The following is a 24,827-nucleotide window of genomic DNA, read 5'->3' as shown; positions in this document are numbered from 1 at the left end:
TTGGTTGAAAGTAGAGTCCGGTATACATAGATTGGTTAGAATTTCTCCATTTGATAGTAATTCTCGACGTCATACAAGCTTTGCCTCTGTTTCTGTTTGTCCAGTTATTGATCAAAAAATAGATATTCAAATTGATTCAAGTGAAATTAAAATTGATACTTATCGAGCTTCTGGAGCAGGAGGTCAACACGTTAATAAAACTGATAGCGCAGTAAGAATTACTCATCTGAAAACTGGAATAGTAGTTCAGTGTCAGAATGATCGATCTCAGCATAGAAATAGAGCAACAGCAATGGATATGTTGAAAAGTAAACTATATCAAATAGAAATTCAAAAGCAGCAACAATTGAAGCAAGATAATTACTCTCAGCAAGGTAGTATTGGTTGGGGGAATCAAATTCGCTCCTATGTTTTGTATCCATATCAGATGGTTAAAGATTTGAGATCTGGTTTTGAAAGAGGGGATGTAAATAGGGTCTTAGATGGCGATATTGATGATTTGATAGCATCTGTTTTGGGTGTATCTAATATTAAAAATCTGTAAATATTTTTGTTAATATGTTAAATTACATTTTAGTTACATATAAAAAAATTTGATATAAAATGACTGAAGAAATTAAAGAATATAAAAAAGAAGGTTTTTTCCCAAATATAGATAGCTATTGGCAAAAAAGATGGGAAAGTTGTAGTTTGATATCTGGAAAAAAGGATAAGAAATATATTCTTGAAATGTTTCCATATCCTTCTGGAAAAATTCATATGGGACATGTTAGAAATTATGTCCTAGGTGATGTTCTTTGTAGATATTTTGTTAAGAAAGGATATGATATCTTACATACAATGGCATGGGATGCATTTGGTTTGCCTGCAGAAAATGCTGCTAGGAAAAATAATATTAATCCTGCTGATTGGACTCATAATAATATCTCTAATATGAGAAAAGAACTACAGAGTATTGGTCTTCTCTATAATTGGAAAGATGAATTTGCTACATGCGATAAGGAATATTACTCACATCAACAAAAAATCTTCTTAGATTTATACAATAATGGTTTGGTTTATAAAAAAAATGTTTGGGTTAATTGGGACCCAATTGATAAAACAGTTCTAGCTAATGAGCAAGTAATTGATGGAAAGGGTTGGAGGTCTGGTGCCCAGGTTGAAAGGAAAAAACTTTCTCAATGGATGTTAAAAATTACTGATTTTGCAGATGATTTAATTGAAGGTCTGGATGATTTAGATTGGAACCAAGAAGTTTTGCAAATGCAAAGAAATTGGATTGGTAGGTCTGAAGGTTTTAAAATTTCATTTAAAGTAAATAATTCCTCTGATTTTAAAGAAATAGAAGTTTATACTACTCGTCCAGAAACAATTTTTGGTGCAAGTTGCTTATTATTATCACCTGATCATTACATATCAGATTTGTTATCAACAAATAATTTTCCTCTAAGTAATTTTATTAATGATTGTCAAAAAGATAATAATTCTAGAGATCCTAATGTTCCTAAGAAGGGTATTTTTATTGATATTGAAGTTGTTAATCCAGCTACAGGTGATTTATTGCCTGTTTTTATAGCAAATTTTGTCCTAAATCATGTTACAGGTGCAATATTTTGCTGTCCTGCTCATGATGTTAGAGATTTTGAATTCTCTAAGAAATATAATTTACCTATCAATCAAGTTATAACTCCAAATGATGATAGTCCTGTAGATTTAGAAAATGAACCTTATATTAGTGATGGAAAACTAATTAATTCTGGAATTTTGGATGGTTTGTCTGTTTTGGAGGCTAGAGAAAAGTTTAAAAATCATAATTTTGTTAATCAATTGGCTTCTGATGGTAAAATTGAAGTTTGCTTTGCATATAAATTACATGATTGGTGTATTTCAAGGCAAAGATATTGGGGTTGTCCTATTCCAATTATTGATTGTAAAAAATGTGGTCTCATTCCTGCTAAAATTCCTGTTATTCTGCCTGAAGATGTGGATATAAATTTTCAAGGTAATCCTTTAGATTCTTGTTTGGGTTGGAAAAATGTTGAATGTCATAATTGTGGTAGTAGTGCTGCAAGAGAAACAGATACAATGGATACTTTTGTTGATTCTTCATGGTATTTCATAAGAATTTGTTCTGCTAAGAATAGTAATATCCCATTTAGTCAAGATGATATTAATAAATGGATGCCAGTTGATTACTATATTGGTGGAATAGAGCATGCTATTTTGCATTTGCTGTATTCTAGATTTATCTGTAGGGCATTGAATAAGTGTGGATATAATATACCTAAAGAGCCATTTAAAAAATTATTTGCTCAGGGTATGGTTTGCCATAAAACATTTAAAAATAAAGATACAGGTGATTGGGTTTATCCTAGCGATATCTGTTTTGATGATGGTAAATATAGAATTAAAATTCCTGAAAGTTACAGTAGTAGTGTTGAAGGTTCTGAGGTTATTGTTGGTCCAAGTGAGGCAATGAGTAAATCTAAATGTAATTTGGTTACACCTAATTCTATTATTTCAAGATATGGCGCTGATACAATACGTTGGTTTATTTTATCTGATACTCCTCCAGAAAAAGATATTGATTGGACAATTGATGGAGTAGAGACAGCAAATAGGTTTATGCAGAAATTATTAGGTCTTATTGATAAAGTAATTAATAACTTTGATAAATTTAGAGAAGATTCATCGTTTGTAAGTGGAGATATTTCTCCTGATAGTAGGAAATTTAATAAATTTATGAATCAAATTATTGATGTTGTTAGCCATGATATTGAGCAAATGAAATATAATTGCGTTATTGCTAGAATTTATGAATATTATAGCACAGTTAATTCATTTAAGATTGTTACTACTGGTGATATAAATTTATATAAAAAAGCAATACTTAATTTAATTCATTTAATTTCACCAATTGTTCCTCATGTTGCTGAACAAATGTGGATGAAAATGGGTCAAAATGACTTAGTATCTTTTTCAAAATGGCCTGAAGTGTCTTATGATTGTTTGGTTGAAGATAAAGTTAATATAGTTGTTCAAGTTAATAGTAAATTTAGGGATATTTTGTTGTCTGATAAAGGTTTATCTCAAAATGATATTTTATCTTTATTAGATAGCTCTTTAAAAGTGCAAAATGCTATAGGTGGAAAAGATATAAATAATGTTGTTTATGTTCAAGATAAGGTGATAAATATTATTACTGATTGATAATTTCTGCAACTTTATGTAAAGCATGCAAACATATTATTTTGGCAATTTGTTGGCTATTTCTGATTTCTTTCTCAGCTTGAATTAATAATTTTATTGCCTGTAAAATTTTACTTGTACTCCATTTTCTCATTTGTTTGGAAAATGCTTGTTTTCTTGAGAAATGTATAGTTGGTTTTATTTTTTCAATATTTGACTCATTTCTATTGCATGAGTAAAGTTTGTTAAAATGCTCCAATGTGATACTTATTATTGCTCCAGGATCATAATTTTTGATATCAATATTTTTTTTGCCATTTGCAGCATCATAGGTTGCATCATCAAGATTTGTTTGTTTGTTGTCAATATTGCAAGCTATTATTTCTTGTGAAGTAATAGCATTTTGTGAGGGTAGGTGGTAAGTAATTAGCTTTTCTATTTCTGATTGGATAATTTGGGTATCATTTATCAGAGATTCAGATAGTATTTTTATTGCTTGGTGGTCAATTTTTATATTGTGCTTTTTTAGTATACTTAATATTTCTTGCTCAGTTTTTATTTGATTTCCAATATAACACTTAATTGTTGTAACATTTTGATTTTTTTCTATCATTGATTTGATATTGAAAGAAGGGGTCTCATAGAATGAAATTAATAACTTGTTGCTTCCTTTATATTCATTCAGCCAAAATTGAATAATTTTACTACTACTTACATTTGGTTCATGGATGTGAATTAGTCTATTTTTGCCTGTTAGAGTGATTGCTAGGCTTTCTTCCATTAAATATTTAGTGTTCTTATCAAGATTGCTGTTGTTTATTCTAAGATAACCAAAAGGGTCTTTTAAGTCTGTATTGCTTGATTTGGTTTTATCAATTGTTTTGTTGATTAATCCAATATCATTCCCATATACTAAAAATGCTTTATTCATTTTTGTAACATCCTATATCTATTAATTATAGCATGATTATTTTCTTTTGCAGATATGAATAATCTTTGATTTTGATTCAGTTTTTGAACTGAATAGTGTAATTTTAAATTTTTTATTTGTTTTTTTGGTTTCTTCCTCAGCAGATGAGCCCTTGGGGAATAAACAAATTGTATTGTAATTCATAAACGGTGTTGAATAATTAATTAATTTTTCTAATGAAGCTAATGCTCTGGCTGATATTACATCCATTATAGGTAAATATATTTCAGATTTTTTCTTGCTTCCAATGCATGCTATATTTTCAATTCTAGAATGATATATTTGAACATTTTTTACTTCTAGTTCATTGGCTACATTCTTCATAAAATCACATTTTTTTCTTGTACTTTCTACAATATAGACACTAATATTGGGTTTCATTATAGCAATTACTAATCCTGGGAAACCAGCTCCACTGCCAATGTCTAGCCAGTTTTTTATATTATCTGTTTTTATTAAATCAAGTAGTTGGATTGAATCAAGAAAATGTCTCTCCCATGCATTTTCTAGGCTCTTATTGCTTACTAAATTAGAAATTTTTTGCCCTTCTTTTAGCATTTCAAGATATTTTTTTAATTTTGATTCAGTTGTGTTCATCTATAAAATTTATTACTCTTTAAAAATAAAAATGCTGAGATTTTTAGTCTCAGCAAATTTATCATATCTACATAATCTTTATTTATGCTACTGTTTATGAAAGATCTAAGTCAATTGAAAATTCAATTTTTGGATTTTGGCTTAGTCTATCATCATTGTATTTGAAATCATAAGCAAAGCTTATTCTAGCAGTAGAATTGCTACCTGATTTGAATGAATATCCAATTTGTGCTGAACCAGTTATATCTGAGATTATTTTACCTTCTAGGTTGTAATCAGCTTCTATTCCTGGTGTAATTCCTAAATCAATAATTCCACTCTCAATAATTTTTTCATACTTCAATGAAATTTCAGCAATTGCTCTTACCTTATTTATATCACCTTCTATTAATGATTTAGATTGTGCATATGTTTGATTATTTGTGAATCTACCATCTAATAATAGTGATCCTGTTAGTCCATAATCAGAGCTAAATCCTTTGTAAGTTACTTTTCCAGTAGAACCAATTGAGTATGAATTAAACTTTAAGTTGTCTCCATTTTCTCTCTCTATGTTATCATTGATAATTCCAACATATGTTCCTAGTTGAACATCATATTCTGATCCATAGTACTTAATAAACACATTACCAGATGATGATATACCTCTGCTTGCAAAATTTGATCTTGCATTATTTCCTTCATCATTTCCTGGATAACCTATATAATGAGAAAATCTACCTCTTCCTATTGAAGATGCATGGCTACCAGAATTATATCCTATTCTTAAGTTAAAGCCTATTTTAGCTGAGTTATCATCATTATTATGAATTAGATTTCTTCCACTTACATCAAGTCCTGTAAATACTCCAAAGTAGTCAGAACTTCCTTTTATGAATATTGGATTAATACCTACATTTGCACTTAAATAGTTTTCATTACTATCATCATTTGTATCTAAAATTCTTCTTCCATTAGATATAATATTCGATGATATGTCATCTAAATTACTAATTATTTCACGAATTTCAGGTGCATATACTCCTTCAATGTAAAGAGCCTCAGCAATAATATCAGATAACATATCTTTGGCATATCTATCTGCTAACATCTTTTCTTCATTTGATAGAGCATTATAATTTGCAGCTTCTTCTCTTACCATTTTAACTGCCCAAGATTTAGCTTCTTCTGTAACTGTTTCATAATGAATACGGTCTACATATTTATCATCATCCTGGACAGAATCTCTTCCTAAACTTAGTCTAAATGAATCATGTCCATCATATTTAATAACTGTGCTTTCACCTATATTAACAGTGTCAGCATTACCAGCTTTTCTAGTTTTTACAACATAGAGTACTGATCTTCCAACAGATCTTCCACTTTTTGTAGGGTCAGAGAGTTTGTTGATGATATCCTGAAGTTTACTATCTTCATCATCATTAATTAAGAAACCTGAATCATAGTTTGTACCACATCTGCAACTTAATGCATCTTTTACAAGGTTAAGTTTTGATATTTTGTTACCAGAAATATTCCATCTTTCAAGTCTGTTTCTGGTTGGTTCAAAAGCATCTGTCTTAATCAATTGGAAGTATCTCATAGTTTCTTCTTGGCCTCCACCTCCAATGAAGTTGTTTCCAAATAAGATTGCTCGCTTTGCACTTCTTAAATCTTCATCATTGAATTTTTTGTTGAACAGGTCAACAGAGTCAAATATTTCATCATGAGTAAAGATGCTTAGTCCATGGTTAATATTTGGATTATTATCAACAATTGACTTAACAAAATTATCAGCTTCTATTTTTGCTTCATTTTTACCAATTAAAGAAACAAATCCTGGGTTTCTCAATGCATGGTAAAGGAATTTTTGTTTTTTGCTGTTCTTAATGCCATTTTCATCATTATCTTTTCCAGAAATAAATTCTGCTAGTGTTTTTCTACCTTCTCCTAATTGATTTACATTATTACCATTCTCAAAAACAAATTTTAAGTCAGCAACTGCACCATCTGCAGCAGTATTTATTAAACTGTATTCCACAGACTCAGATAATCTAAATAATAATTCAAATCTTAATGCTTTTTTCTTATTATCATCATCACCTGCTGCTTGATTAGTATGGTTTAAAAGAAGTTTAAATATATCAGATCCTGAAACCTTTGCTGAATTTCCTCCTGTCTTCTTAAAGTCTACTTTGCTATCAGTTTTTTCAAACCAAACTGGTGAATCTTCAATAAGCTTGTAAATAATATCAGCAACATCAGTAATTTCTTGAGTTTTTATTAACTTCAATACATGTTTTCTAAATCCATTCTCGGTATTATCTTTAGCTATTTCTTTTGATACATTTCTTGCATTAATTTCAAGCCATTCTTTTGCATCTTTCTTGGTAAGGAACTGAGCAGGGCGGTATTTAGACTCATCTTGTTTAGAAGAATAAACTAGCACTTTCTTTAGTAATTCATCAAAAGACTTCTGAACATTTTCTATATTTACAAAACTATCCTTTTTGTCACTTCCAATAAGCAATTCATGAAGATTGTCATACTTGTCTTCTTCCTTAAGTTCAGCAGGGATTGCAAATGTAAGATTTGCAGCTGTACTAAGTGGTTTATTAGCTGTTTTGAGATGTGTCCATGTAGCATTAAATTGAGATTCATGAGTTTTTTCAAGAATTGCTTTTCCATATTCACTTGCATAGAACTTATCTAGGGCATCTGAAGCTTCTATAGATTTTTCTAAATCTTCTTCATCTGCTATTTTTACTGCTTCTTTGAAGCTTGCTGTTAGTAAGTCTATAAGTCTTTTTGTAGCTTGACCTTCTCCTTGACCATCTGCAGCAACAGCAATACCAATTGTGCTATCTATTTCTTTGTTACCAATTCTGAAAACTGCATCACCAAAGTAATCATGTAATTCATTTTTGTCAACACCAGTAGCTTTAATAAAATTATCACCCACAGCTGAACCTGCAGTAAATTCTTTAATACTTGATAGTCTTTTAATTACATCAAGTGCTCCAAATCTAGGTATAGCACTATATATTCCTTTTGTTTTTAAGATTTCATCTAATAGGTGACCTAAGTGTTTAGAGTAATTTGCAATAGATGTTGAATCTAACATAGGAACAACTTGTTTCCAGTCATTGCCAACTTTTACTCCAACCTTTTGATCACCTAGAGCTTGTTTTATTGCTTGGTTTGATCTAAGTACATCAAGTATTCTAAATGACCATAATTCATTTTTTGCTTTTAACTGAGATACTTTAGATTCTATTTCCTTGGTCAATGCCTCAGAATTTCTATTTATTAAGTCTTTTAATCTCTTTAGTGATACTCTATGAGCATCATTACCATCTGATCCAGCTGGGAGTTCAAAGAATTTTAACTTTGACAGAAGTGTGTATGTAGGGTAAGATTTCCCACTTTTATCTTTAGCCATACCAACTGGCAATCCAAGAACATCTTCTATTTCTTTGCCAACAAAACCAAATTTCTTACTATCAAAAGCAAAACCATATTCTCCAGTTGCAATCTTTTTCCATTCCTCAAGGCTAATTTCAGAAATCATTTTCATTCCAGTCTTGAGTATGTTATCTTTGTCAGCGCCATTCTCACTAATATCAAGTTTTTTTGGATCAATAGGATTGGCTTCTACTTCAGCAGGGGCAACATCATCAGCTTGTACCTGAGCAGGAGCAGCAGCTTGTGCCTGTACCTGAGCAGGAGCAGCAGCTTGTGCCTGTACCTGAGGAGCAGGTCTTGAAGTCCAAACATAAAAGTAATCATATTCTTCATCAGTAATATTCCCTAAATTAGCATTAGCTTTTAATTCTCTTCTGACTAATTGAACTAATTTATCACCAAGTTTGTGTTGATCAGCTGCATTACCTTTGTACTCTGCATAAGTATGCCCAGCAACTCTTTCTAATCCAACCTCTGACTTTAATAAGTGTTTGAATATTGAATCAATTGATTCAGCTGAGTTAAATTCAACCTTTTGAGCAGTATTATCATCTGTTTCATGAACTCTGAATACAGTTTTTAATCTGTTTTCAAACTGAGATGCAATATTAATTCTTTTATCATGTGCTAATTCTTTAACAAATGGTCTGAGAATTTCAGCATAATCTCCAGAGTTTTTACGAATATCATTTATTACTACTTTTTGAGCATTTTTGCTATTATCATTTTTATCCCATTTACCAGAAACTATATATTTTTGAGCATCTGCTGGTGTTTCTATTTTATATTCAACGTTATCAATTGTTCTTGCAGTTGTATCACCTTCACCTTTAGCTGCAAGAGTAGGGGTTTTAACTTTTAAAATATTTTTGTTGGCAGAATCTGCTTCAAGGAACTTAGCTCCATTATTATCTTCTGTTAGAATTGAATTGCTATCAAGAAGTTTATCAAGATTATCAACCTTTTTACTATCTTCAATGACAATATTATTCTTGTTGTTTGTGTCAGTGCTTTTAGCTATTCCAACAGCTTCTATCAAATCAGTAACAACTTTTACCATTGTTGGTTTTTTTGTAACAGCTTCAATTGTGCCTAATATTGATTTATTATAACCTTTTGCACATCCACCACCTGACAATCCACAAGCATCTTTAACTGCTTTTGAAATTATTTGTGTGTATTTGTATTTGTCATCTTCACCATCTTTCTTAGCATCTTTAACAAATGAATAATTTCCATCAACAATTTCTACTAATGCATGGTCTTCATATTTAGGTTGACCGTCATCTTTATTCTTAGCAAGTTCTTCTTGAATTTTTCCCCATATGGCTTCTACTCCACCTTCTAAAGTAACTTCAGCACCTTCTTTATCGCTAGATGCTTGATTTACAATTGAAACAGCTTCTGCTTTTGCATTTGCTTTATCTTCTGCTTTTGCTGCATCAAGTAACTCAGTTATTTCAAGACTTTTTGCAACTTTTGCTGCTTGATCAAGATTCTTTTCTAGGAAATCAGCAAGGGCTTGTACAAACTCAGGTTTAGCGCTATCAAAAATTATTCCCTTGATGATATCTTCACTGATAGTTTCTTTTCTTAAGAGTTTAGCAAATTTAACTTCTATATCAGCATTGTTAGCTTTCTTTGCTTTAGCAGATAATAATTTGCTTTCAGATCTTTCTCCAAAGAACTTACTTTTTGCATTTTTTGTAAGATCTAATATTTTTCCTGCAACATTAGATTTATTTGTATCATCATCATCTTTTAATCCAGCAAGGTCTTTTTTGTATTGCAATGTTTTTACAGTGCTTGAATTATCATCTTTACCAAGGGCTACTCCATTATCTTTTGTAAATAAGTCCCTGTAGTTGCCTAATTTAGTTTTGCTTTTTGATTTATACACTTGTGCTAAGATGTTAACAAATTCTTCTAAGCTATCTTTATTGTCATGTGCTACAGCAACATCAATTGATGGATCATTTGCTGTTTTCTTGAAAGGAGTTCCAATTGTGTAAGCTAATTGCTTGACCCATGCATCAGAGTTTGCAGTTTCATCAGTTAAGCTTTTGATAACAAAAGATTTATTTTCTTTTCCTTCAGCTAATACATCATGTCTATTAATACCAAATAATGAGTCAGCAATAGATTTGCTTAGTCCAGATCCATGTACTTTTCCAGTAACCTTTTTAAATTTGTCTGCTTCAGCATCTTGATCATTTAAATCTTTTAAGAACTTCACGCTTTTAGCATTGTCTTTTTCAGTAATTATAGGTATAAGATCCCATCTGTCAAGCTTTGCTGTTTTAGCTGCAACTGCAGCAACATTTCCTACTGCAGCAACTGCAGGTTTGATTGTAAACTCTTCATCTTCATTCTTTAGCATAGGACGGAATTTAAGTCTGGTATTACCATCTGCATATATTAACTTTACCTCATCATTTAATAAACCTAGGTTTGTTTCTCCATTTGCAGTGCTGGTAAAGTATTTATATTCTATATTTTGATTTTGATCTTTTATGTTAGAGAATGCTTCTTCATAATTTAAGAATGTGCTTTGGTCAATAATTTTATTGATTGTACCAGTCCTTTCAGAATCTGATTTTGTACTTGCTAATTCTTTACTTATTAAGCTATTTGTGACTGTATCATAATCACCATCAACTTCTCCAAATGGTTTTATGAAGTCAGAAAGTTTTCCTTCTTTAAAGGATGTAGAATAAAGATATCCCAACATTTCTTTCCATTTTTTTTCATACTTCTTGCTTCCATTTTCATCGGTAGTATCAGTAAGTCCTTTTTTAATTACAAATTCCCAGGATTCTTCTATGTCTGATTCTGTTGTATGTGTAGCAAGGAAATTGCGTTTATTGTCTCCAGTAGTACTGAATGAGAAGAATGTAGGTTTTTTGTCTTCACCTGCTGTTTTCTCATTTGCCTTTTCAATTAAGAAACTCTTATCACGTGAATATGTTATGTAATTTACTTCGTCATATAATCCTGAAATCAAAAATTTAATACTGTTTGGATTGTGGTTATTTTTTAATGAATCTACAAAAACTTCAGTTAATTGCTTATTAGATGTTGTTATAGCTGTATTGCTTAATCTTTCAGAAATGAACTTAGTAACATCCAATTTAAATTGGTTATGGCTGTAATCTATTATTTCTAGCTGTTCAGGAGCTGTTCCTGCAATGTAGTGTTCATATAATGTTTGCAGTGACTTATGGGCTTCTGTTTTTTGTGCATTGTCATTAGCTCCAAATCCTTTGTTTTCAACATGCTTTGCCCATTGCAACTCTTCATTAGTTCCATTAGTTTTATCTAAAAGAATTATTGGGTAAACTCCTTTACAGTTTGAAACATCACCACCATCAACTGCTTTCTTTTGACAGAATGAACCTTCTGCTACATCAGTTCCTGTTTCATTGTCTAAGCCATCTCCTTTACGGGTGTAGCTTTGGATTAAGTAGGTTAGTCCACCATTTTCTGCAGTATATTTATTACCGTTTTTAGTTCCAACTTCTGGTTTTGATTTGGTTGCATTGAAGAGATCATCAAAAGAATCTTCCTTCTTGTTATCTTCTGTTTTATATATTTTTTTGATGTCAGGAGAGGTATTGTTAATGTTTTTTATTGCATTAAGAAGTACTTCTTCAGTTGTTAGAGCTTGAATATATTTTACTATCTCTGGATTTGGTTTTCCTGCACCTGCACCAACATTTTCATCACTATCAGCTAGTGTTGTAGCATCATTTGTTTTTGCTGCTGCAAGGTAGTTTAAAATTTCTTTGCTAATTGATGATTGGCCTTCATCAGATCCTTTAACCTTGTAAAAATCTAGTAATGACTTAAATTGATCTCTATTAACTTGAGAAAGCAGCATAGCTTTTCCCTTTTTTTGTGCTTTTTGAGCTTCAGGAATATCTGCATCATTTTCTTTGTATTTTATTACATAAAGGAAGTCCTTTGACATTTCAAGTTTAGATGAACCATCTTCATTTGATTTTATGACACTTGACATTTTTGTATCAAAGTCATAAGTTTCTTCCTTCTCAAGAATTTCCTTCAAATTTTTCCATGTTTTTGATAATGGATTTTTTGCAGCTTCTTTGATCTTGTTAGGTTCTGTTAATGGATCAGATTCAGGTAGAATTGCTTTCATAAAGCTGATTCCAGCTTTCTTCTCATAATTTTTCTTTTGTTCTGCTTTGATTTGATTTGTGTCAGAATCATAGCCAGGTAAAAGACCAATATACACTCCTAGGTTGTAAAAGCTACGCTGTCTGTTGGAGTCATCAATACTTAGGTTCCATAACTTATTATATGATTTACCAAAGAAGTCTTCTGATAATGATTGTCTGGAAAATGTTTTTACTTCAGCTTCACCATTTGCTGCATCTTTAATTTTTGTTTGTGTATCAGGGAAGAAGGCTTTTATATCACTTACAGTACTTGCTTTATCAACTAGTTCATTGCTGCTGCTGTCAGATTTTCCTGATAGAAGGCAATTAGCATCTCCAGTTGCTTTGCTATCAACTGTACAGCCAGTAGCTTTAGCAAAAACAAATTTGTGATTATCTTCTGCTGAGATTTCTCCAGCTGCATGTGCTAAGAGTTTCCAGAAATTGTCACTGTAATTTTGATTTAATGTATTATTAGCTTTACCAGCATAGTATTCAGAAACAATTTCTTTAAGGGTTTTTATTTTGTTACCATCAATTATTGTCTTTGCTGTTGTATCAAAACCTGTAATTTCTATGTTGCCAAGAGCAATATTCACCATTTTTTCGGTTAAGATATCAACATGTTCTTTTGTTGAGAATAATACATTTGTATTCTCTGCTTGAGCTCTTGTTCCTGTTATATTAGCAACAATAAATGAAGGGATAATTGTTCCAACTGACAAAGCTGTTAACAATGCAGAAGTTGATAAACCTGTTTTCATAATACTCTTATTCTTCATTTAAACCCTCAAAGCTAGACACCAAATATTGATATAAGACTTATATTGTTAGCATTTTATATAGCTTGGTATCAATAATAATGAACTATTTTTTGTTTTATTATTAAATTTTTAATTAATTTATATTGAAATATTAGGATAATTTTAATTAATAAGAGTTTATAAAGGGTAAAATATATCTAATAATTCTATTGAGATTGTCATTTTTTTTGATCGAAAGGGATTAAATTCTTTGTTTATTGTTTTGTTAAGCATTTGTTAAGTAAGATAAAGTTTATGTTTAGTTTTTAGAATCAAATTTTAAATTATAAAAATTAAAATATATCTAGTAATTTTTATTGATATTTTATGTTTTTTTAGCTGGAAACATTAAAGTTTTTTATTTACCAATTTAGTGTTAGTTTTTAATATAAGGGAAAATTTGGACTACTTTTCAAGTCAATTTTATTTATAAAAATAAACTTATTTTCAAATCAAAAAATTTAAACTCTCCTTAGAAAGAAATTTAATTGTTTTATATCTATATGTTAGCTTTAATTTTTCAAATTTTTGTATTTTTTATTACTCTAAATTTTTTTTGATGTATGTAAGTAAACTGATAATTGCAACAGGTGTTATTCCAGATATTCTATTTGCTTGAGCAATGTTTTCAGGTTGGATTTCAATTAATTTACTTCTGACTTCATGAGATAGTCCAAAAACTTTGTTGTAATTAATAAATTTGGGTATTTTGGTTTCCTCATCTTTTTTTGAAGATTTGATTATTTCCTTTTGTTTCTCAATATAAATATCATAAATAGCAGAAGCAAATACTGTGTCTATGACTTCTTTTGAATACTCTGATAACTCAGGTAATATTTTTTCTAATTTATCTTTTGTACAATCAGGGTAGGAAATTAACTCAAATAATGACTTTACAACTCCATTTTTGCTGAGTCTGATGTCATATTTTGCACAATCTTGGGGTGATAGTCTGGAATTTTTTAAAGCATTTGTTAATTTCTGGATTTTGGTATCCTTTTCATTAAATAAATTTCTTCTTGTGTCACTAATAGATCCTGCTTCAATCCCCTTGCAAGTCATTCTTTGGTCTGCATTGTCAGCTCTGAGTTGTAGTCTGTACTCTGATCTGGCAGTAAACATTCTGTATGGCTCTGTTATCCCCTTTGTTATGATGTCATCAATTAATACACCTATATAACAATCTGATCTGCTCGGAATAAATGGCTCTTTTCCATCTACAGATCTCGCAGCATTTATCCCAGCAATTATTCCTTGTGAAGCTGCTTCCTCATAGCCAGTGGTTCCATTTACTTGTCCTGCAAAATAAAGACCTTCGATTTTTTTTGTTTCTAGGCTTGATTGAATCTCATTAATACTGATACAGTCATACTCAATTGCATATCCATATCTGATAATCTTACAGTTTTCAAGTCCCGGTATTAAATGAATAAATTGGCCCTGAATATCTCTCGCTAGTCCAGTGAAAATTCCATTTGGGTAAATTAGCCCTGAATTTAACCCCTCTGACTCAAGAAAAATATTGTGCTCAGTTTTGTCTGGAAATCTCATTATCTTATCTTCAATTGAAGGACAATAACGAGGCCCATGGGCAGTAATTGCACCATTATAGGTGGCTGATCTGTGAATGTTTTTTGCAATTAGATCATGAATTTCTTTGGTAGTATTGGTTATGTGGCAATCAATCTGTGGAGCTTGTACTTCTTTTGTAAGTAGCGACATAAATACTGGATCTTTATCACTTGGATGGATTAGAAGATTGCTGAAATTGATGCTATCAGATGCAATGCGGGCAGGAGTACATGTTTGCATGCGTCCCATTTTGAACCCAATTTTTTTGATTGATTGAGCAAGTTTTTTGGATGGATCCTCCTCAACTCTTCCGGCTGGGTAATTTTCTTCACCCATATGAATTACACCAGATAGAAATGTTCCTGTGGTAATAATTATTTTTTTACAATCTATCTTTACACCAGATTCAGTAATGACTCCAATAATTGAATCATCTCTTGTTAATAACTCACCAGCCATATCAAACATGATGTCTAAGTTAGGATAATTTATTAATGTCTCCCTCATGTGTTTTTTGTATAAAGAACGATCAGTTTGAACTCTCGGCCCCCAAACTGCAGGCCCCTTTTTTTGATTTAAACAATGATAATGAATTGCAGCTTTGTCAGCAATTTTGGCCATTAAACCATCAAGAGCATCAATTTCCCTAACTAAATGACCTTTTCCAACTCCCCCAACCGCAGGATTGCATGACATCTCACCTAAATTGCTCTCTAATGCTGTTAGTAATAAGGTTTTGGCACCAACTCTTGCAGATGCAGAACAGGCTTCATATCCACTGTGACCACCCCCAATGATAATAACATCATAATAACAGTTTTCTTTGTTGACAATCATTGTAAATTTTTTTAGTAAGTATAAATTATGGTTAATATAAATAATGATACTATATATGCACTATCCAGCGGTCAAGGTAAAGCTGGAATTGCAGTAATTAGGATTTCAGGTCCAGATGTTAGGGGAATTTTGTCAAAAATAACTCGAAAAAATGCTTTTCAGCCTAGGTTGTTTTTTACGTCAGAGATTTTTGATCCATTTAAAGAAGTATTAATTGACTTTAGCTTAGTAGTATATTTTTCTGGTCCTGATAGCTTCACAGGAGAAAATGTAGGAGAATTGCATATTCATGGTGGTTATAGTGTAATAAAGTCTGCCCTTGAAATGTTGGGGAAATTTCCAAATACAAGATTGGCTTATCCTGGTGAGTTTACAAGAAGAGCATTTGCAAATAATAAATTTGATTTGACTGGAGCTGAAGCTATAGCTGATTTGCTTAATGCTGAAACAGAAATTCAACGTCTCCAGGCATTGGGTCAAATGAGCGGTAATTTGAGTAAATTTTGCTTTAAATGGAAAGAAGATTTGGTTAAAGCATTGTCATTTCAAGAAGCATTGATTGATTTTTCATTTGAAGATATTCCTGAAAATGTTGAAGAAGAAGTAAATAGTTTAATCAAAAGCATTTATGATAGTATTTCTGGTCACTTGGAAGTTAGGTCAGGTGAAAAAATTAGAGATGGTTTGTCAGTAGTTATTTTGGGTGAACCAAATGTTGGTAAATCAAGCTTGATGAATAAACTAACTAATACTGATAGCGCAATTGTTTCATCAATTGCTGGTACAACTCGAGATATTATTGAAGTTAGAATCGATCTGTTTGGCGTTTTGATTAATTTTTTTGATACTGCAGGTATTAGAAGAAATAGTAGTGATCCTATTGAGCAAATTGGTATTGATAGAGCAAGAAAAAAAGCTCAAATTGCTGATATTAAAATATTTATCTGCTCTCCAAATAATTTAAAATTAAATGATGAATTAGCTCAGTTGGTTGATGAAAAAACTATTTTGGTTTTTAATAAATGCGATTTGATAACAGCTAATAAAAATGATATTTTATCTGAATTTAAAAAAAATAATCCTGGATTGGGTGATTTTGCTGATAATTTTGTTTTTACATCAATAGTAAATGATTTTGGTATTGATGTTTTGTTAGATAAAATATCCTGTAAATCTCATGATTTATTGAATGTTGAATCAAGTTCAATTATAACTCAAGAAAGGCATAGGCAAGCCCTTTTAGAAGTAAAAAAGAATTTATATAATTTTCTCTTTGTTAAGGTTGAATTGCCAGAAATTAGAGCTGAATATTTGAGATTTGCTCTTTTTAGTTTAGGTAGAATTACTGGTGAAGTTGACATTGAGGAGCTTCTTGATGTTATCTTTAGCTCCTTCTGTCTTGGTAAATAGAATTAACTCTACATTATTTATTTATCTTTCTTTTCTGAATCCTTTTTAGTTTTTGATTTATCTTCATCTAATTTTGACATTTCTCCAGAAGCTGAAGCTGCAGCTGTTTGAATTACTGCAGTTCTTAATTGTTCTAATATTATCTTTATAGGTATTCTTGTTTCAGTTGTATATAATTCTTTAGATATACTTCTTCTTGATACAACCTCTTCAGATTTAGAAACTAAAATTAGTGTTTCATTTGTTCTTCTCTCCATTCTTTTAAAAATTTTTCATCTCTTTCTTCTGCTTCTTTAGCTCCTTCTGCTTCTCTCCTTGCTTGTCTCCTTGCTTGTCTTTTTTTTGCTTCTTCTGCTTCTTCTGCTTCTTCCGCTTCTCTTTTTGCTTGCATTCTTGCTTCTCGTGCACGCACTGCTTCCTCTAATTCTTTAAGAAGTTGAGAATGAGGACTAGTTTCAGGTTGTTCTACAAGTGTTTCTTCCTCTTCAGATTCTGATCTTTCAGGTCCTTCAAATGGAGGTAGGATTACCTGGGCTGGTTCCTGTACAGGTCCTTCAGCTGGAGGTTCTTCTGGTCTGGATGAGTCTTCATCATCTGATTCTTTATCTTTTGTTGTTACAATTTCTGTAACCTCTATAGTTTCTACAACCTTCACAATTCTTTGTACTTGTCTAGAAGCAGGCTTTATTGGAGATGCTGGTCTTGTTTCAGATGCTCCTTCAGCTTGAGATGGTTCTTCCTCAGGTGGGGTTTCCTCAGTTTGCTGCTCAGTAGGCTGTTGAGTTTGTTGCTCTTGAACAGGTTCGCCTGTTTGGTCTGCTAGTCTTTGTAGACCACCAACTGGTCCTCTATCTTCATCTGAGCTGCTATGACGTCTTGCTGGAGATCTTCTGGCAAATGGGCAAGGAGGTGTTTCTTCCTCTTCAGATTCTGATCTTTCAGGTCCTTCAAATGGAGGTAGGATTACCTGGGCTGGTTCCTGTACAGGTCCTTCAGCTGGAGGTGCTTCTGGTCTTACTAGGTCTTCATCTTCTGTAAACTGAAATGAAACTTTTCTTACTTGTCGAACAGGCCTTTTTAGTGGAATGAATATAGTTTCCCCTTTCTTTGGAGATGCTGGTCTTGTTTCAGATGCTCCTTCAGCTTGAGATGGTTCTTCCTCAGGTGGGGTTTCCTCAGTTTGCTGCTCAGTAGGCTGTTGAGTTTGTTGCTCTTGAACAGGTTCACCTGTTTGGTCTGCTAGTCTTTGTAGACCACCAACTGGTCCTCTATCTTCATCTGAGCTGCTATGACGTCTTGCTGGAGATCTTCTGGCAAATGGGCAAGGAGGTGTTTCTTCCTCTTCAGATTCTGATCTTTCAGGTCCTTCAAATGGAGGTAGGATTACCTGGGCTGGTTCCTGTACAGGTCCTTCAGCTGGAGGTGCTTCTGGTCTTACTAGGTCTTCATCTTCTGTAAACTGAAATGAAACTTTTCTTACTTGTCGAACAGGCCTTTTTAGTGGAATGAATATAGTTTCCCCTTTCTTTGGAGATGCTGGTCTTGTTTCAGATGCTCCTTCAGCTTGAGATGGTTCTTCCTCAGGTGGGGTTTCCTCAGTTTGCTGCTCAGTAGGCTGTTGAGTTTGTTGCTCTTGAACAGGTTCACCTGTTTGGTCTGCTAGTCTTTGTAGACCACCAACTGGTCCTCTATCTTCATCTGAGCTGCTATGACGTCTTGCTGGAGATCTTCTGGCAAATGGGCAAGGAGGTGTTTCTTCCTCTTCAGATTCTGATCTTTCAGGTCCTTCAAATGGAGGTAGGATTACCTGGGCTGGTTCCTGTACAGGTCCTTCAGCTGGAGGTGCTTCTGGTCTTACTAGGTCTTCATCTTCTGTAAACTGAAATGAAACTTTTCTTACTTGTCGAACAGGCCTTTTTAGTGGAATGAATATAGTTTCCCCTTTCTTTGGAGATGCTGGTCTTGTTTCAGATGCTCCTTCAGCTTGAGATGGTTCTTCCTCAGGTGGGGTTTCCTCAGTTTGCTGCTCAGTAGGCTGTTGAGTTTGTTGCTCTTGAACAGGTTCACCTGTTTGGTCTGCTAGTCTTTGTAGACCACCAACTGGTCCTCTATCTTCATCTGAGCTGCTATGACGTCTTGCTGGAGATCTTCTGGCAAATGGGCAAGGAGGTGTTTCTTCCTCTTCAGATTCTGATCTTTCAGGTCCTTCAAATGGAGGTAGGATTACCTGGGCTGGTTCCTGTACAGGTCCTTCAGCTGGAGGTGCTTCTGGTCTTACTAGGTCTTCATCTTCTGTAAACTGAAATGAAACTTTTCTTACTTGTCGAACAGGCCTTTTTAGTGGAATGAATATAGTTTCCCCTTTCTTTGGAGATGCTGGTCTTGTTTCAGATGCTCCTTCAGCTNCAGGTTGTTCACCTGGTTGGTCTGCTAGTCTTTGTAGACCGCCAACTGGTCCTCTGTCTTCATCTGAGCTGCTATGACGTCTTGCTGGAGATCTTCTGCCAAATGGGCTTGAAGGAGGTGTTTCTTCCTCTTCAGATTCTGATCTTTCAGGTCCTTCAAATGGAGGTAGGATTACCTGGGCTGGTTCCTGTACGGGTCCTTCAGCTTGAGATGGTTCTCCCTCAGCTGGGGTTTCCTCAGTTTGCTGCTCAGTAGGCTGTTGAGTTTGTTGCTCAGGTTGTTCACCTGGTTGGTCTGCTAGTCTTTGTAGACCACCAACTGGTCCTCTGTCTTCATCTGAGCTGCTATGACGTCTTACTGGAGATCTTCTAGTAACTGGGCTTGAAGGAGGTGTTTCTTCCCCTTCAGATTCTGATCTTTCAGGTCCTTCAAATGGAGGTAGGATTACCTGGGCTGGTTGCTGTACAGGTCCTTCAACTGGAGGTACTTCTGGTCCAAGCAGGCTTTCTTCAGATGAAGTAGGTTTTATTGTTATCATTTCATATTCAGTTTCTGGTATAACTGATTTTTTTCTTCTTTTAAATTTAAATACTGATGGTAATGCTAATTCGATTGATGGTAATTTTTTGAATTTAAATTTTTTCTTCTTTTTCTTCTTACTGCCTACTTCAGATGAAGATGCTCCTGTTTCTGGCATTGCTCCATCTTCTGTTGGAGCTCTTTCTATACTAAGTTGAGATTGGGATCCTGTTACAGTAGTTCTTTGTACTCCTGTTTCTGTCATTGCTCCATCTTCTGTTGGAGCTCCTTCTATACTAAGTTGAGATTGAGATCCTGTTATAGTAGGTCTTTGTACTCCTGTTTCTGTCATTTCTCCATCTTCTGTTGGAGCTTCTTCTATACTAAGTTGAGATTGAGATCCTGTTATAGTAGGTCTTTGTACTCCTGTTCCTGGCAGATAATCATCCATAAATACCCTCTTATGTTTAACTGGAGGAGTTCTTCTTGTTGATTGTCTAGGTTGATCTTCTTGATTTTCATATAGAAGTTCTAATGTTCTACGTTGTGATTCATCTAAAAATACTGTTATTATTCCTGTTTTAGGATCTACATAGGATGATTCTTCAGCACCTAGTATATCTATAAAATGACTATATTTAGGTTCTATTTCTACTTCTTGTTTTGTTTCTTCAGCAGGTGGTGTTCTTCTTCCTATTCCTCCTGCTGCTCCTTCTATAGTATGTTCTTCTGTTCCTGTTAAGGAAGTTGATCTCTGAGGTGGTTGAGGAGGTGTTTCTTCATCACTATCTGATGATCTTACATCATCTTGACCCCTTTGGCTTAATTGGTCACCATGTTGTTGGAAAACATCTTCTTCAAAGCTTGACCTTTGTCGTCTTGTATGTGTTATTATATCAATAGATTCTTCTGAACCAGATAATTCAATATTAGGAACATATTTTCTTTTCTTCTTTTCAGGAAGAAAAACTTCCCCATCTCTGACAAATATATCTTGTCTTACTTGACTTGGGTCATCTATTCTAAGTCCACCATAGTGTTTAATACCTTGTACACTTGTGTCAGAACTTATATCTCTAGATCTTATATTTGGATTTGCTACTTCTAAACCATTAAATCCTATTAAGTCTCTGTATCCTTCTTTAATTACTTGTCTTGATTGCATGTCTGTATAATCATCATCTGAGTCATCATAACAACAAAAGCAATAATCTTGAATTATACTTGATGGCTCTTGAGATCTTTCTACTTCTTTGTTTGCTTTCAATTTAGCTTCAGCATCATTATAAATATTTGCTCTTCTTGCTAGGTAACAACCATCTGTCATTTTTAGGTTGTATAAAAGTTCTGCCTGATGAAATTCTATTCCAGTTGTTTTGCATTGAGATAATGAATCTGCACTTAATGAAAATGCTACAACAGATTTTACATATGATTCTTTTAATTTTAAGTCAATTGCTCTTTCATCTGGATTTATTGTAATCTCTTCAGGTTCGGTAAATGTTTGTATTTCAAAATAAACTCTATTATTTTCTATATCAAGCTCTGCACCTCCATCTTCTAATACTGGTCTTGCAGGACTATTTGAATGAATTATAATTTCTTTATCTGATGAATTTAATGCTTTTGAAATAATATTCCAGATATCACCCTCTTCATAATTATTTCTGTAAGATAAAAGAACTTTTCCTAGCTCTTCATTTAGTTTTCCATCTAGCAGGTTGGTTAAAAAGTTTGATACTGTTTCGGCATTAGCATTAAGGTAGCCTTTATGATCTAGTACTTTTTTTATACCAATTTCAAAATTTGCTTTAGATCTTTGTAAGTTATTTCCATCTAATTCAAATTCAATTATAGGAATATGTGGTGATTGTGATCTCTTTCCATTGTCTAAATCTATAAGACGTTTAACTTCTCTTTTTGTCCTTTTACAATCTATTGTAAGAGGGGTAATAAATTTACATAAAGTTTCACTACCTTCTTTTCCTTTAATAAAATTTTCATTTATTCGGTTAGGTTTTACTAGTGATCCTAAAATTGAACTTAAATCTGTATGCTCTACCTTTATAATTCCAGACATTTCATTTGTATCACCATTACAGAAACTTTTTCCATTGTTGATGTCTAGTTGAATTAAAATTTCATTTATGAACTTTATTGCTTCTTTATGTTTTGCTTTTTCTACTATTGATAATGTGTCACACATCTCTGATAGGCTTAAAAACTTTTTGAGAACTTCTTGTTGTTCATCTCTTTTTATAATTTCTTTAGTTATTACTATAGCTGCAAATCTTGTTCCAATTTCTTGCAATACAGGTCCATCATAGCTTTTTAATTTACAAGATTTTTCTACATATTCTTGCATTGCTTTTTTGATAGAATTAAAATCTTTAGGACTTAGAATACTAACAACCCCTAATGTTTCAATTGACATTGCTTTCTTTAATATTTTTCTTCCTGCATTTCTTACATTTTTTAACTTTCGTCTTCCTACAAGATCACTACATGAATCTGCTAATCTTCTAATGAATGATCTACATCCATTAGAACAACATCCTTCCTGTAAATCATCTGAATTTATTTCTTGGTTCCTTAAGAATAAATCAACCTTTGATAATCCTGGTCTTTTTTCACCTTCACCTTCTTCATATAATCTTAGAATTCCTTCCTTCCTTAGAATTTTGGTTGCTATTCTCCTAAGCATTGCTGGGTCTTTTGTAACAGGTTTTTCAAGATCATATCTGAGTTTAATTAATTCTTCTATACTACGATCAATAATTGGGCTTACTCTAGATGATGCACAAGATTCTATGTCATCATCACCATTAAATTGACCAATAGACATTTGATCACCATCTTCATTTAGAGGTGGAATAACTGAACTTGCAGAGACTCCTTGTGCGCTTATTGTATCATCATAACATTCATCTATATTGGTTTCTTGATTTTCTGTATCTTGACTTCCAATACCATCATTACTCTGGGTATGAATATCTTGTATGCTATTGCTTGGGCTACTATTTATACTGCTAGGCATTTTAAACCTTTTTTGATTTGAGTTAATAAAGTCTTATTTGAATAAATGTTTTTTGAGTTTAATAAATTAATTCTAGATTTTAATGTATTCTAGTTATCTTGATTTTATTATTTTTTGGTAAAATTATTTTTTATTTTTTAAATAAGACTTTAATAATCACTAATCAAATTTGATTTCGTAATTTAAAACTAATGATTTTATATCATCACTTTTTATTTGCAAATCATTTTTATTAAGTTCTAGACATATAAATGTTGTACTAGATGAGCTATTATGATTTACATCTTGATCAGATGGTAATCTTTCCCCATCACCTTGTACTCTTGAAATACTTTTTCTGCTTGAACACTCAACTTTTGTATTATCAGGACCTATTACAATATTAAATTGTGTAGATGAAACACCATCCATGTTACTTACAGATTTCAAGAAAAATACTTCCTGTATTGAGTTAGGATTATTGATAGTAGCTGTATATGTAGGGGCGAAAATTGCTTGATTCGCAATGAATGAGATATTTTTTAATTGTTTTTCAATTTCCACTTTATTAATATCTGTGCTATTTGAAGATAAAATTTCTATAATTTCTTGTACACATTCTTCTTTATTTTTGCATTCTGATAGTTTTTCTCTATTGATTAAAACTGTATTGTTTTCTGTATAACATAATTTATCATTTGTTTTTGTAATTTTTGGTAATTCCGCAATTTGTCCTGCAGAATTTAAAATTGAGAATTTATATTCTGATCTTGGCATATCATTTAAAAATGCTTGGAAGTATATTCCTTTGTTTGCTGCAGTTCTATTATTATGATCTGATATATTTTCATCCATTGCTGATACTATTCCAGAAACAATTTCTTCTTCATTTATTAAATGAATACTATCACAGCAGTATTTTCTTTCATTGATACATGCAATTAATTTTTCATATTTCATCTCATGAATGCAGTTTAACAAATTAATATATGTTTCTTTAAGGTGTTGGAATCTATTGCCATGTGATTTGAGCAATTCGAGTTTGTTGCTTGTTGAAGTGTAGAGATTATTAATATCTTCTAATTTTATTCTTTTTGTTAAGAAAGACTTAGGTAATATTGAAGTCAAATTATTATGCAATATTTGTTTTGGGTTTATTTGATAGTCTTTACTTATATCAGTTAATGATTCTTGATATTTTTTTGCACATCTGTCCATGCATTCTAGTGTGAAATCATCACTACTGTTAGATATTAATAAATCTTTAAGATCTTCTCTAGCTGATCTGGTTCTTGATTGCTGGTTATTTCTTAAAAATAATCTTGTAGGTTTTCTATAACTTTTTGCCTCACTTAGTTTTAAGATTATTTTATCTAATTCAACAGGTTCTTCTTCTGTGTTATTTGATCTATCTAGTTCTTTTTTTGCTATTGATAATTGTTTTTTTACACTTTCTTCTCTTTTTTCTTGTATTTTTTGAAGCAATTCTTTTTTGCTCTCTAAATAACCTTCATTATTTTCTACAGTTTCTTTATCAAATTTAATGCCTAATTTTTTCAATTTTTTAGTTGCATATTCTGTGTCCTTTCTTAATTTTTTGCTTGTTTTTTCTACATTTATTGCTGCTTTTTTCAAGCTTTCAATGTCTTTGGACTTTTTTGATTCATCTGATTCTTCATTTGCTTTTTCTAATTCTGAAGTAGCTAATTCTAATGAAAGAATTGACTGTAAGAGTTCTTTTTCAGTTTTTTCATTTACTTTTTGATCTATTTCATGTACTTTTCTAAAAAATTCTACTTCTTTTTTAAGTTGACTTGAGTGTTTCTTTACTTCAAAATTTTCTTCTTCAACTGATTTTTTTAGTTTTTCTTTGGCTTTTTTACATA

At 32.1% G+C, this 24,827-nt stretch overlaps 2 protein-coding genes across 2 annotated transcripts; both read left to right on the top strand.

Annotated features, from left to right (window-relative positions):
- The first annotated feature begins 603 nt into the window (after positions 1-603).
- LOC130548567 (leucine--tRNA ligase-like) lies at positions 604-8,539 on the top strand. The gene is made up of 2 exons (XM_057325406.1): positions 604-2,472; positions 8,381-8,539. The coding sequence occupies exons 1-2, from the start codon at positions 604-606 to the stop codon at positions 8,537-8,539; spliced, it is 2,028 nt and encodes a 675-aa protein (XP_057181389.1).
- A 6,504-nt stretch (positions 8,540-15,043) lies between these two features.
- Positions 15,044-17,111, top strand: LOC130548566 (tRNA modification GTPase MnmE-like). Its single transcript, XM_057325405.1, has 5 exons — positions 15,044-15,071; positions 15,437-15,516; positions 15,639-16,576; positions 16,922-16,992; positions 17,089-17,111. Exons 1-5 carry the CDS (start codon positions 15,044-15,046, stop codon positions 17,109-17,111), a joined length of 1,140 nt encoding a protein of 379 aa, XP_057181388.1.
- Positions 17,112-24,827: the final 7,716 nt, after the last annotated feature.

The sequence above is a fragment of the Triplophysa rosa genome, linkage group LG25 (genome assembly GCF_024868665.1).
Source record: "Triplophysa rosa linkage group LG25, Trosa_1v2, whole genome shotgun sequence".
In the NCBI taxonomy this organism is placed as follows: Eukaryota; Metazoa; Chordata; class Actinopteri; order Cypriniformes; family Nemacheilidae; genus Triplophysa; species Triplophysa rosa.
The sequence above is the reverse complement of the archived record's forward strand: the minus strand, read 5'-3'. Positions and strand labels throughout refer to the sequence as shown.

Excerpts from the sequence above, each read along its gene's own strand:
- LOC130548567 (XM_057325406.1), top strand. The coding sequence starts at position 604 with ATGACTGAAGAAATTAAAGAATATAAAAAAGAAGGTTTTTTCCCAAAT. Across the intron at positions 2,473-8,380 it reads TTATTGTTGGTCCAAGTGAG|GATTGGCTTCTACTTCAGCA; the intron begins GCAATGAGTAAA and ends TTGGATCAATAG.
- LOC130548566 (XM_057325405.1), top strand. The coding sequence starts at position 15,044 with ATGGATCCTCCTCAACTCTTCCGGCTGG. Across the intron at positions 15,072-15,436 it reads TCCTCAACTCTTCCGGCTGG|GATTGCATGACATCTCACCT; the intron begins GTAATTTTCTTC and ends CCCCAACCGCAG. Across the intron at positions 16,577-16,921 it reads TTAAATGATGAATTAGCTCA|TTTAGGTAGAATTACTGGTG; the intron begins GTTGGTTGATGA and ends TGCTCTTTTTAG.